We start from the raw sequence: 15,036 nt of genomic DNA on the forward strand, positions 1-15,036 counted from the left end.
GAAAAACGACCGGGTGGTAGAAATATTTTTCTCTGACTACCTAAACTAAGGTTAGCCACAACAAACGGTGGCATCGCTTCTTCAACTCTGTAAAAAAACGTGCAATCCGAACATACTTCTTGACATGCGATTTAATATTTCGACAATGAAAATCAGTGGCTTTCTTTTTCTTCCAGTAGTGCCTAATCAGCATACAATGGGACCAGTCTACCATGGTTTGGTTATAAATAACTTTAAAGTCGTCTGTGAATTACAGTGGCGTACAAAATTGGAATTTATTGCTTTTCTGATGGGCAATTTCGTTATCTTCGTGGATTTGCATTACTACCAAGAATAGATGACAAAATATTTCAAATTTCTGTAAAATTTATGGAAATAACAAACATTGGGTATCATATTTTTAACATACAATAAAATTTTGGCTATAACAGATATACAGGTAAACAAGCTCATAATAAATGAATATCAGTGAAACGTTCTTCTTTATTGGATATAGTGATTTTCAATACTGTTCATATAAAATTATTTTGGCCATGTAGCTGCACGCAATAGGCGTAATCTGGAATACCAATTTTCACGAATTTCTTTTTAAAATCGCAGTATTTACTGAAAGAAGTCGAGGCTTCAATGTGTGCTACTTAGTATAGCAACTTCCTAAAAACTTACAATTATCCACTTCTTAGTTTTCGACAATCTACTATGTAGAACATACTGATAATTTTAATATTTATATAATTTAATATCCACTGAGTGGAAATTTGCAAGCAAAATTTTAATAATGGATGAACATGGCGCAATTTTCATAAATAAATCATATTATGCCCTCTCTCGATTCGTATCATCTCTCCCCATACAAATTTGTTAAAAGCTCATCGCAACATCCTTCATTATTGATATATACAGGAGAGGAAAGGACACAGGGTAAAGTCCATTGTACGACACAATGACGCGTGTTTTATACGTCCCCTGTTGACATAAGGTTAAGGCATTATGTCCTGTCAATAAGGGCTTTTATACAGCCTATTATGCATGTTTATTCATAATTCCGCTTCAACTATATCTCAGTTTACCATCTTTTTATACCATTCATAGTCAAAGGGGAAATATATTGGAAGTTTTTGATTTGGAAGAATAAAAATTAATCACTAAATTCATTAGGTTTCATTTATTTTCATTTACAATTAAATACTGGAGTTATGACATTTGAATAGTTTATCTATTTGGCGCAGTCGAACAGTTTGTCCGTAAGTTAGTAATATCATATTTACCCGCTGTTACGAGCAATTAAACAATCGACATATATGCAATCGCGCTATTGTCGATATTGAACTAAGACTCTTCCGAATTTTCACTTTCCCTCGAGACACCACCAACTCCCCTTTCTCTTCCCATCCCTCTATCACTTCGGTTGCTTCATTACGGCGGCCATTTGCATTTAACGAGAGAACTAGCGAGTTAAAAGAAGCCCGTGCCTGTTTAAAATGCAAATTTTCTCGGCTGGTAGATGATGATGAGGACAGCTACAAATCGGGAAGGGAATCTTTTTTCATTAGTACGGAAGTTTGTTCCTTAAAAATCTTTTATACTCCGACATATCATAATAACATTCTTAGGAATATACGATATTCTAAAATATACGTTCTAAACAGTAGATTTATTATCTCATTATATGGAGGCCAGAATTTGTTGATTAAGTATCTAAAGTAATTAAATTCGAAGTATTATCTCATTTCTAATAATATGCTTTTGGTGTTACATTTGGGAGTAAACTGAACTTCACTGAGAATGTTAATATTATCCTTGGTGGAGCTTCTAGAACCCTTGGTTTCATAGTAGCTATAGACATTTTATAGGACCAAATGGATGTATTCCTCTTGATATTTCTTTATAAATAAAATGTATTCAAGTTTTCACTGTACATAGAAGGAATCAATATCATCCTATGCAGATATCTTTGAATATCTCTAATGTGATTGTAATGAAATTTTTTCTTTAAACGTATTCGACATACACACGACGAAATTATCTACAACTGTTAAGCTTACTTTTATCATATCCTTAGGTACACTATAATATTAATATTACATCTGAGTTCATTACTATTTATTTGTACCAATGAACTTAGTTTAATTTTATTCATGTTTATACTGAACGCATTCTTTACATTGCCACTAAACTGTTTTTCAGTTTCTGAAGACGATAAATTGGTTATCGAAACGCCACAATGCTAGTATAGCATGAATAGTGTGTTCAAAATGAATATGACGAACGGTTTCCTGGAACTTGTTTTTCTCACTCATTTATTAATGTATGTGGTAATGTGAATGAATAAATCAATAAATAATACATTGATATGAAATGACATCTAGTATCTCTTGTTTGCGTTTGGTAGGAGATTTTCTGGATATTGTTTACTTAAAAAAAAGAAGAAACAAAAAGCAAAGCAGTTGAGTAATGTCCTCTGATATCAGAAGAAAATGTAGAAACTATAGATTGGAAACTTGCTGGAAGTAAATGTAAGAGAGATACCAAGTGGTACAGTAGTTGACGGTAAGACAGACAGAGCAAATGAAACAAGTGAAAAATTAATAACTACAAACAAATATACGATTTTTTCATGTTACCTATCGATAAAATAAGTAGGATTTCGTTGTCAGCGACTGTACTGTTAAGACATACGTTCAAATGAACTGCCGAATTAGGTATTTTTCCCAGTTAACGACAGGTATACTTGAACTTCGTTCAAGCGGATCATTTAATGCAAAGATTCGCCCAGTTCTTCTCATCTTTCGAACGGATTGAGCTTCGTTGATGGTAGGGTATACTGTGATAAATTTACATGAAAACCAATAAATAATAGCGTAGGCGGGTTTAGAACATTCAAAGGCTCAAGAATTTTACATAAAATTCTGTAGTTTAATCTTTCATCTAAAAGATGCTGACTAAGGTGTGAAGAAATTTGTAGAAACTAACATAATTCATTTTCATGTAAAAAAATATTCCGGGCTCAATGAATGATTATATTTTTCCATTTAGATGTGTGTTCAAATAGTAGGCTGGGCTTTTCGACTCACTAGATCCCATCAATTCTAGATTTCTTTTCTAGAGACATATAAAAAGTTAATAAAACCCGCCCCAGAGGAAAAATTAGCCAGGTACATGCAGAAATTTCGATGATTGTCTGACCAAAACAGTTTCTCCTAGTTCACGTCATGAATTGCTCCTCTGCAGGGCTTCAATCAATAGAAAGCTTGAAAATTTTTAAATCAGATTACTCTGTAACCAGTAAGAAACCATATTCTAACCAAATGATTTAAGTAAAACCTCAACATTTTGATTTTAAAATACAACGATTGAAATATTGGTATTAACTAAACCCGGAATTTGTATAATTAATGCGTTCATTACTCATGGTTAACAATATGTCTTTATCTCTTGTAAAGATTTTATTGATAGATACCAACATCTGGTCAAAAAAATATTCCAATCTATTGACCCTATTTTACAGCACTCTAATTCTAAAACTGGAACTCTATAATTTTCGTTCAAAACCCTTGTTGATCGCTTATCCATAAGTGCCCCTATGGTCTACGAGGACCAAGTGTAATGCGTGTACAGCGTATCAGATAGATTATCTATATCATAAACACATATATGGGCATATCGGCCGTAATCTGGGACGGTGTATAGAGACATGTAATTTACCCAATTGCCGAAGGGTGATCTTTATATAATGCAAGTAAGAGGGGCCACTCGCTATTTCTAATGTTCATACCAATGGATCAAAGGAAACGTTCCAACGTACGCGTGTATAAAAGGTACGCCCTCTAGTTTTGACAGCTGAAATAATCTTTTAAATGATAAGGCATTCATCGAAGTATACATTTAAAAGAATAATTTTTTCGAAATATATTAAAATAAATGTATGGAGAAAGTATAATGTTAATTTCTATGAACGTTTGTTACCTAAGAAATCTAAGGGGCTTCCAGATGGGGGACCGAAATATTACAATATTATGTTACGTTGATGATACTGTTAAAGTCGCAAAAAAGGGGAAGATCTTCAAAGGCTTGTACATGTGTTTAATTACACAGCTAAATCTTTCAATATGATAATATCTGCGTCCAAAACAAAGTGTATGACCACATCCAAAACTCCTATAAGATGTAATCTACTCGTAGACGACTAGATAATTCACCAGGTAATGAAATTCAAATACCTAGGAACCGAGATTACAGGATTTGGAGACGTAGAGAACTAAGTAAGAGAGCAAACAACTAAAGCCTTAAGAATAGCACCATGTTTGAACGAAACCATATGGAGAAATAAACATATCGGAATAGAAGCCAAATCGAGAATATACAAGGCCACGGTAAGACCTATAATGACCTACACCGCAGAGACACGGCCAGAAACGGCGAAAATCAAAAGAATTATGGAAACGTCAGAGATGAAAGTGCTGGAAAAACCCTATTGGACAGGGAAAGAAGTGAGAACATCAGAAGATTGTGCAAAATAGATGAAGTCAAAGAATGGGTTCTGTCAAGGAAGAAAGAAAGAATGGAATGATCACATAATTCTTATGGATAACAACAGACTGGTCAAAATAGCGCGCCCATTGGGCCGAAGGAGTACCGTTCGACCCAGAAAAAGGTGGAGCGACAATCTTGAAGCAGGATAGGAGGTAAGGATGTCAAAGATAAAACAGGCGACTACGCCTAATGCACGGAAGAAGAAGAAGAAGTTAGTTGCTTACGTAATAGTTTCTTAATATGGTATTTAAATAGGTCATTTGATTTGATCTTTTTTGATAAAATACTTAGGTTTTACTGCCTATTTCATTTGCGTCCATATCAATTCAACGACATTTAGTTCACATAGGTTGGGGGCCTGTCAAAGCACCGAAAAGGCACGTAAGTTTGCAATTTTGTTCCCCAAACGCACACGTATATGTGTGCTCATTTTCAATATACCCAACGGTTCCATCCTAAATTGCAATCAAGTCTTTATCGGGTTCAGTAGTGAGCCTTATATAAATTGTGATTAGAAATTGAAGGTGCTTGTGGTAAAATTAATGACATTTGTTCACAAACAAATAATGTCAAACAGAGAGTAACAGGTAATAAATGTATCTCATCAACAATATTTTTTCCAATCGCCAATAGTTCAGATCTTCATGAGCTATCCAGCAGATGATCGATCAACAGATGCCTGAGCCGTCCCTTCAAATGCAATTAATGTAGCCACAATATCCACTACAACTAAATCCTACGTATTGTTCTTAAAACCAAGTAAATCAAATGTATCAACCTGATTAACAAATACCCACAAATATAACATATGAAAATTGAAACATTATAAAATTTGTGTTTTCTATGGCAACTAAATTCTAACGAATTTTTTCCGAAAACTTTTGTTACATACGATACAGATAGATAGAGCAGAATGAAAGTGGAATTATATTATTAGAATAGAGACATGGAACATCTATCACTCGTTACTCCTTCTGATTGACGTTTTTTACATGACATTAATATCAAAGATCCAATCAGAATAGAGAAGCTGGTATACCGATGATTTTCTTCTCTCTATCAGCAGTTCGGGATCACTTGAACAAACTCCTATACCTTTCTCTCTCTATCTCTATGTGCGTGACTGTAATCACAAAACTGAAGTAATTAGACTAATACGTTACCAAACTATGAGATGTTATAGAAAATTGAATCAAGTATTGAAATGAACATATTCATAATATGACAAAACAGTAGAAACCGACGGAAATAATTACTGTATCAAACAGAGAGCTTCATAAAAAAAAGAACATAATTTAAGCCTGAGATAACCTTCTTTGTGTGCGATTTTCGGTAATCTCCAAGTAATCTCCTTCCTTCCGGAGGAGAGGAAGCAATAAAAAAATCCGCAGCACGCGGAGCTCGGCGGCCTCATTGTTCCCAAATAACTTATGCACGTAGAAAATTAAAACAAGAATGCAGCGGCGTATCCTCATTTTATTTTATTAATTTCATTTTAACAATTATTAAGAAAAAAGTAAATCATTCGACTGAGGTGGTCAATACTTTTACTGAATATTCTGTATTGTGTCTGTACTGCACAGTCCCTATAAACGATGATTTTTTAATTCATTTTATTACTCATTCATACAAAATTCACCTGGGCGGGCATAGAAAGTGTTTTATAATAATAATGAACTACCTGAACGTTTCAAACAAAAGTTATAATATTTGTCGTAAAAATTCTAGTTTCAAAGAAAAATGACAAATTAATAATATTTCTGAATTCATGAAATGTAACAATAATATTCAAATTAGTTCTTCATCAGCCGTAATGCGTCCACTTCTGGACGTAGGTCTTTCTGTTTTTATTCAGCGTCAATCTACCATTCTCATAACATCGTCAAGCTATTCTACTTTTCTTCTAGTCTCCCTGTGATCTTTATGTTCCATTTTTCTTGTCTTGTCTTCTACCATGATCTATCCACTGCCATTTTAACTTGATATGATGTCTACAACTCTATATCTTCTGATTTCTTTATTTTCGATCCCATCTCTGAGCGGGATTCCTTACATTGATCTCCCCATTGAATGGCATTGTTTCCAGGTCTTATATCTCCACGGGACCTATACACGATTCATATACTTTTCTTTTTCGGCTACTGGGATATGACGAAAGCTTACCAATTTTTTTCCAAGTTGAACCAGTTTTTCTGTCCATTTCGTTGGTTTGATTTTCTTTGCTTAATTTTATATTGTTACCCTGATAGACATACTCGTTGATATTTTCAGTAATGTAATTATATCTGCAGTTGGATCACTCATGACTTTTTGTTTTGCTGACGGCAAATCATCTTTAATCCAACATTGTTTGCTGCCCTATTAAGCCCTTCCAACAATTACAATGTTTATAATTACAATTTTTATAAAAATACGCGAAATACATATTGAAGTCGTCCAAGAGCTAATGAGAGATGTTCGTAGAAAATTACACCTAGTTAAGGAGATCCTTACTTTCAGATACACAGGCACACAATAATTTGTGCCAATACTATTGGGACATACGTTACGTTATACACAAAAAAGAGCGCTTGTGTAACCATTTTGGTTTCGTTTGAAATCTAATGTAGCTTAGTGTCATTCTGCAATACATGAAATAGATAAAATTACAACTTAATTCAAAATTTACATTTAGTTTAAGATAAAATAATATTGCACTACAAATTTTGATGTCATGGGAAATGTAAATCTCCGTTTTTCACATATTTGAAAAAATAATCCACTCTTTCTTAAACTGTTTTCTTCTTCTCTTTTATGTCCTTTCGAGCGTGAGACTATTGGGATTTTAGTTTCCATTATCCTTTCAAACATTTTAACCGTTTCTTCTTTCTTCCCATGTTACTTGCTTTGCCAAGTTTTCCTGGATCTTCCTTTCCTTCTTTTCTTATGTCTTTTTTGCTTCTGTCATTATTCTTACAAAGCTTTGTGGTTTGTATGTGTCTATACCATCTTTCAACTGTTTGAGCTTTTCTTTTCACGGGTATCATTGTTTTCCCTGCTGTTTCCCTCAGTTTTTTCACCTCCGCTGATTTTATTCTACTCTGTGTATTAAAGGGTTGTCTAGAAATTGATGTTGATAACATACTAGTTCTGCCACTGTTTAAAAAAAATTAAAACAAGAATATCTTTTCTACATCCAGTCGTCTCGTTTTGTTCGTCCATTTCGTCGGCCATATTGTATCGTTGACTGATTAAAAAAGCAATTGCGCTCGGCGTGTATGCATATTTCGGCTTTAGAAAATTTGTGAATTTTTAATCGGGTCGGTGATTAGTCCTGCCTGATGGCTTAGCGTAATCTTCTAGAGGCTTCGGGGAAGAAAATGCGATGAGAGGGAAACGGGAATATTGCGGATATTGCGCAGTCAGCGTCAGGACCGACTTCTTATTTTAAAAGTTTTATTTCGTTTTCAAATTATATGAAAATCCATTAATGTTGTAATAGGGTTGTACTAGTTAATTTCACAATTTAAACTTTAACACAGTAATAACAACACTAAAAACACTTTAATAACTATCACGTTATATATCTCTTGATACTGCCTGGATTTTTTTATATTGTTAGCTGTGTCTCTTTTTATTTTGATATTTTTACTCATTCATTCGCACTAGTGGTGTTTCTTCTGGCTAATACTCAAAGAAAAATAGTATCAACTCATACTTTGTGAATTCTGATGATAATTTATGGGTGTTTGGCTTGTTTTATCTGTCAGTAAATAATTAAACAAACTACCTAAAAACAGACTAAATAAACTGAGTTTAGAGCCTATTAAAACCAGAACTGTTTGAGCATGTGCAAGTAATATACTTCAATTTTACAGCCTTAATGTGGTTGCACCTGAAATATCAATCCTTATGTTGAAGCTTAGACGTATGAAACGTATATTTTTCCTTAATTCGGCAGGAATTTCAAAAAAATTATTGATATATTGTGATTAAATCATATTCACCATTTGATTTGTATCACATTTTCATTCTGCGCATGTACAAACAGTTAACAAACCTTAAATCTGCAATTGAGATCAAACCAATTAAAATTTCTATCTTGGATATTCGCCTCTATGTATTTTTCTTTTAAAACGAATTTGACTCATGCGGTAATTCCATAAATTTGAATAAAAAACTAATTAATTACCTACTTTCAACTTCACCTGATACAGAATAACCAACATTATAAATTACGTTTATTAGCTATTGGTAAACATTTCAGGTACGGATCAGGTGTGTATTTGAATTCAAAGTTTGATTTAATTATATATTTACGTATGAAATCATGATAAAAGAGTAAATAACGTTTCCAATAACAATCTTACAGAAGGAATTTCCTACAACTCCCAATTATTAGTCAGTCAGTTCTCTTTGTTACCACATTCTTTTATTCAAACTAGTACTTCTAATTCACTCTTTTCTTTTTCCGTGTTGATGCCTTCATTAGGTGTATATGTTCTGTAAGCGAAATTATTACGACTAAAAATGATCCCAAAGAGCTTATTCATTTATTAAAGACGTTCCTCTAATCTTTAGGTAGGTGGATCTTTTTATTCTTCTTGTTGTCTGCTGGTTTCGGCCAGCTGTTTTCTCGGTTTTAGATGGCGACGTATAATCTTCCAATTCCTTCATCTAGATATTAAGGCTTTCAAGCTTAACGAATCTTCTCTTGGTGGTGTTGCTCATGATCTAAGGCATACGGTTGATACGTCCTGTTGACACTTATTGGAATAACCGTCTACTTGTTCAATAACTCGACAAAGGTGCCGCTAGAATCTCTGGTTTTTATCATCCTCCCATCTAATATTCTATCAAAATTTCCAGAAAAATAAAGGGAACGACATTTAAAGGTCAAGCTTAGCTGACTTCTTCACTGGACGTCTACTTTGGTTCACTTGTAAAGGTAAGTAACCGTTGAGAGGGGGGATTTCTCTGCCTACCTTAGGCTGATATTCTCCTGGATGGATAATCTTTCAATGACTATTGACAGTGTAGATGCGTACAGCATGTTGGGATGAAGATGCACATTATAAGATGGAATATTATCTTCACTGAATTTATGTTTATACTAACTATTGAAAGATCTTTGAGCTTTATAAAGAATAATTGGAATGGGACTCTAAAAGCTGAATTAAAATTAAATCGACTAGCATGTGGTATTGAAGCTCCTGGAGAATGCAACCAGACCTTGAATGTAAAGGATCATACAATAATAACCATGAGTAAGTTCAGTTTCTCGTTTATCGTTTAAAAAAAAAAGTTTTGGTAACGCTGGTTGAGAATATGAATAAGTAATCAATGTTCAACATAAATAAATAAAATAATTTTCCGTTCGGTTTATGGTAAATCCCAAGTATGAAATGAAACAATGAAATGAATATAATTATTGTTATTTGTATTTAAGATAGTGTGTTATTTTTCCTACCAGTACAGTCCGGTGCTGCTTTTGAGTAGGTAGTTAAAGCTATTATCATATAATTAAACCTTGTTTTTCATATTAGACCGGTTTAAGTGTCACCTTGGCTTAATATCTCTTCACCAGAGTAAAAGTATTTAGTCCACTGAATTATTCGTAACGCATCAGTAGCCATTCAACAATCAGAAAGGAATATGTTGAAATTAATATTGTGTATCGGTGTGTTGGCGGCGGCAGGTTATGCTGAAAAATCAGCTGTGGTTTATCTGTTCGATCCTTCGGGAAAGAGCGGAGTTACTGGAAATGTCAGTTTCACCGAAACTCCTGATGGAATTCATGTTTACGGAGAAATACGAGGTTTGACCCCCGGAAAACACGGTTTCCACGTCCATGAATTAGGAAATATCGCTCCTGGATGTACAGGTAAAAAATATAAGAAATTCTGCTGCGTAAGAAAAAAATATTCGACATCATTCTTAAAATTAATCAATTGGCGGCGTCGTCAAGATGATATATAGACACTAAATTTTAAGATAGCGTCCACCATAAGTCAAATTAATATCATAAAAAATTGAATTGGTGTGTAATTTCACATAGAGATCATTCCTAAACTACGAATTTTATGGAAATCGTACTACTTAGTGATACAAGATAATGCGGAGTCTGTGGATCATTGAACATAGTTTTTCCCTTGATTTTTCAATTTTACTTTTTCACCACGATAGAAAGTGATCTGTGTTCGTTATTTTGTATGGAATTATTTGATTTAAGCAGAGGGTGAATCCATTTTGAGCAAATTTGGACTCTTTATCATTTATCAAACTATAATTGCTGATATTTTAATAATAAAAGTTTATTTATTTAAACCTGGGCTTAGATTTGAAAAAAAAATAAAAGTCTACTGTAAAGATTTTCAAATGCCACCAAAAAACACCAATAATAATTGGGCTGTTCACAATTCATACAAAGACATAGTAAAAACTTTTCGATATGAGGTTTTCCCAAATGAGCGATAATGTCAATTACTTACATTTTTCGAATGTGCTTATTTGTTTTTTATACTTCATTAGATGAATCATACTTCAGAAATGTTGTTAATAACATTAGTTTGTTGTTTACTTATTATTTTCATCAAATCTAAACTTGAGCTTGAAAAAATTGACGTGATAAACAAATTCGTAATTGTCAACTTTTTTCTATTCCTGCAATAACAGTTTCACATAAATTTCTTAACAACAAAATAAATCTTGAAATGACAAAGGTGAGAAATTATAACTTGTGATTTTTTTTAGACGAAACGAACTTATATGAAAATTATATCTCAAAAACAGTAAAAAAATTACTCTCAACATTGACCCAAATGTGCTTTAGTGATTTTGTTCACACCTCTATTCGATTTTTCTAACCCTCTACAAAATACCCTGTATAATAATTTTATGAAAATTGTATTAATCCCTCCTATTCATTAATGGCTGTTTCAAAAAATAATTCTATCAAAATATAATTGGAAGTTGACAACTTTCACAATTCTATGAATTAATTGATAGATCACACCACATAATTATTAAAATAAAATCATACTAAACATTTATCGTCCCTAGTTGTTTTACGAGGGTTACTACTCAAGTTTTTCAAAATATTCTCCATTAACATCAATACATTTTTCATGCGTTTAAACTAATTTTCGAAGCATTTTTTCCGCTCCGATTCAGGTACCTCCAAAACATGTCATTTGAACGCATCAATCGCTTTCTCGGAAAAACACTGACGTCACAATTTATTTTTTATCTACGGTAATAAAAACAAATTATTGGGTGTTAAACAAGGACTGTTAGGCGGATGACCCATCAATTTGATGTTTTGACAAACCATTTTCCAAGATTCGTGTTCTGTGAATGATTTTTTCAAACACTTCTGGCAAACAAATGTTGTACCAGAATCAGAATTGGACGTTCTACGCTGCTCCAATGACCCAGTTATTTCGAAAAAATATACTTCTTTCAATACTTCATAGTACTTGAAATTGATCTATACTATTGTGATTTTTTGTGTACTTTTTTCAAATTAAAATATCTCAGCTTATAGCATAAATTTAATAAGTATTTACACAGAAATGTTTGTTGCGTAAAATTTTTATTCTACTATATTTTAATCATTCACACAATTATATGTATTTTCTTTTATTAATAATTATTATTACACTATACTACCTGACAAATGTTAATAATAAAAATAGTTTAATCTAATGAGGATAAAAATTTACGTTATACTTGAAAAATTTCAAATTTCTTTATCTCATTCAGTAATTGATGTATTTGCAACTATTTATATCTCTTAGAATGCTGACTCTTGGTTATATATTAGTATGCAATAAACATTTTTCTCAGCAAAACAACTTTTATCAATATATGTATAGAATGATTTTTGAAATTTTATTATATATCAGCAGAAAATGTATAAATGGAAATTTTGCTAACAAAAATCATCAAATCTACGGTGTAATACAAATTGCTTGAAAACTTGGTGATAATAGTCGAGCTAACTTATGAGGGTGGATAATTGGTTTTGAATTAAAGAGAAGTTTTATCTTTCAACGAAGTGTTTATTCAAGGATTTTCTAATTTTTTTATATTTTCAAATTTATAATATTTTATGCGGTCATTAATATAGATATTCGTTGGTTTGGAAACAAGGGATTGAATTCGTAGAATAAGACGATTCAAGAAACAATTAATAACAAAATTTATAGATTTTGTCCCGGAAACTACACATGTGAGCATTTCTGCATTATCTTGAAACTTTTCTGTTGTCTAATGTCATCGCTTTTCGTTCAAGTCCTCATTTAATCGAATAATGCGTTAGCAAAATATCTTAAATCTATAATTTTATCGTTGTTTCAAAAACAATCGATGTGGGTTATACCGAGCATGTTAAAAAAATTTATTGATTGACAAGGCCGATCCACTCCGAGCAATCCAATTTTTCAACTACTGTTTGGTCTCTGGTGTATTGTGGTTCGATTCAAAGTAACGAAATAGCATAAAAATTCGTCCATAATGTTGACAAACGTTGTCAGACGCGTTGGTCAATCTTCTTTGAGAAAAACATACCTAAGTGATCAATCAAGATTAAAGATGTGAGGTTCCACAATATCTCGCACTTAATATGTGATCAACCACCACATCGTGAATTTTGTTGTGACCTCAACGGTCATAATGTCCGCTACCTTCCATACAGCAATAGCAAAATCAAATTTCTATTTTCTCTTTTTTTTTGGCTATGCAACTTCTATTTGACGTTTGTGTCTGTTCTTATAAATATTAGGGAATAGTCATAATATACTAAGAAAGTGTCCACAACACGATTAGGATCGTACGCTCAGTAGATTAGATTTTTGTTTTCAATAAAATAATAACCAGTCTTTTAAATCTGATTAAAAAATTTGAAAATTAGTTTCCTATTTTCTAGTTATCTCCCTAACTTAACCCTGTTTGTTACTATTTCTAATTACTTTCCCTTTCCTTCCTTCCACTTAAATTATTCTTTATTTTCCGAAACATTTTCGTTTGGATTGAAATTTCATACATTTACTGAATACACTAATTACACTACCACTATACAGTAAGGTAAATTAGTTTGCCTTTAGTCTCCGGAAACAAAAACTTTATTATCACAACGCACTTCTTACAGTTTAATTGTGAGTGCAGTGGTAGCAGTAAATAGTATGTTCAATATGAATATCTCTAAGGTTCCAAGAATTCAAACTCACCACAACCATCTTTGTTTTTTGCGCTGCAGAATTTAAATCTCGTTACATTGAATTTTTCGGAATATCTTCTAAAGATTTTTTATAATACAGGCGCCGGACCTCATTTCAATCCAGAAAAAAAAACTCACGGAGCTCCTGAAGACACCGTCCGTCACGTAGGAGATTTGGGAAATATCGAAGCTGGTAAAGATGGTATTGCACCTCTTAATTTCTTGGATAAACTAATCGGTTTATGGGGGACAAATGATATCATTGGTAGAGCAATAGTGGTTCACGAAAAGGTCGATGATCTTGGAAAGGGCGGAAACGAAGAGTCCCTGAAAACAGGAAATGCAGGTGGAAGATTAGCTTGCGGAGTTGTTGGAATTCTATCACTTTGAGTATTTTTATAATTTCTTAATTTATATTTTAATAAAAATTATTATAGTTTTAATGTTTTATTTTTATTATATCCAAGTTTATATTATATCCAAGTTTATTATGGCAAACAGTATTTTGGAATAATGATAAAAAAAATCATCAAATGGAAGAATTCAGTAAGCAAAATACTAACGGAGAATACCAAAACAATGGTAGAATCGATACTAATTAATGGAGCTGAAACTATGACAATGATAAAGAAAGAAGCATAGTTAAGAAAGAAAGAAAGAAAAATATTAGATAAGGAATAACAAAACTTGGCAAAGATATAGGTAGAAAACACAAAATGGTTAGGAGGAAAACGTAAATAGAATGAAAATCAAGAGATGGAAAAAAAGACCGATGATAGGACCGCATACAAAACAATTAGAAATAGAGTAAAATTAAAAGAAATTCATCGTTGTATTCAAAATGGTACAGGAATATTAAATTATTTGTAAAAATATTATCGTTATTGATTATTCGAATGTATTAACCGTAAAGACATTGCGTATTGAGTTATGAATTACGGTTTTTCGATAAGATTATTAATTGAATCGGAAATGCTCGTAACTTTTCTAACTTAGGGATAAAGTAAGAGTTCCTGTTCAATATGGTCACTTGAAATATGTTTTATAAGATTAAAAACCTTTTCCTGTTAACTAACAGAGCTGGATCTAGGAATAAAAGTGTAAAAAGAATTTTTCAAATAGAAAAGATGAAAAATTGTTATAAATTACTTTTTAATGTAACAAATAAATGAGAAGGATGAGAAGGATACAGATATATATATATATATATATATATATATATATATATATATATATATATATATATATATATATATATATATATATATAGGATTCTAATTTTAATTTATGGTATTATTTGGAAT

At 32.2% G+C, this 15,036-nt stretch overlaps 2 protein-coding genes across 7 annotated transcripts in view; both read left to right on the forward strand.

Annotated features, from left to right (window-relative positions):
* Positions 1-15,036, forward strand: part of LOC130441056 (protein pangolin, isoforms A/H/I/S) — a 398,392-nt gene that overhangs the window by 300,789 nt on the left and 82,567 nt on the right. The gene's annotated exons all lie outside the window — the stretch shown is intronic.
* On the forward strand, positions 9,902-14,175 carry LOC130441059 (superoxide dismutase [Cu-Zn]-like). The gene is made up of 2 exons (XM_056774561.1): positions 9,902-10,396; positions 13,833-14,175. Exons 1-2 carry the CDS (start codon positions 10,168-10,170, stop codon positions 14,120-14,122), a joined length of 519 nt encoding a protein of 172 aa, XP_056630539.1. The 5' UTR covers positions 9,902-10,167; the 3' UTR covers positions 14,123-14,175.

This window comes from Diorhabda sublineata, chromosome 3, assembly GCF_026230105.1.
Source record: "Diorhabda sublineata isolate icDioSubl1.1 chromosome 3, icDioSubl1.1, whole genome shotgun sequence".
Classification (NCBI taxonomy): domain Eukaryota; kingdom Metazoa; phylum Arthropoda; class Insecta; order Coleoptera; family Chrysomelidae; genus Diorhabda; species Diorhabda sublineata.

Bases quoted from the DNA above. Each gene is read 5' to 3' on its own strand.
- LOC130441059 (XM_056774561.1), top strand. From the start codon at position 10,168: ATGTTGAAATTAATATTGTGTATCGGTGTGTTGGCGGCGGCAGGTTAT. The intron at 10,397-13,832 runs GTAAAAAATATA...TTTATAATACAG, and splicing joins TATCGCTCCTGGATGTACAG to GCGCCGGACCTCATTTCAAT.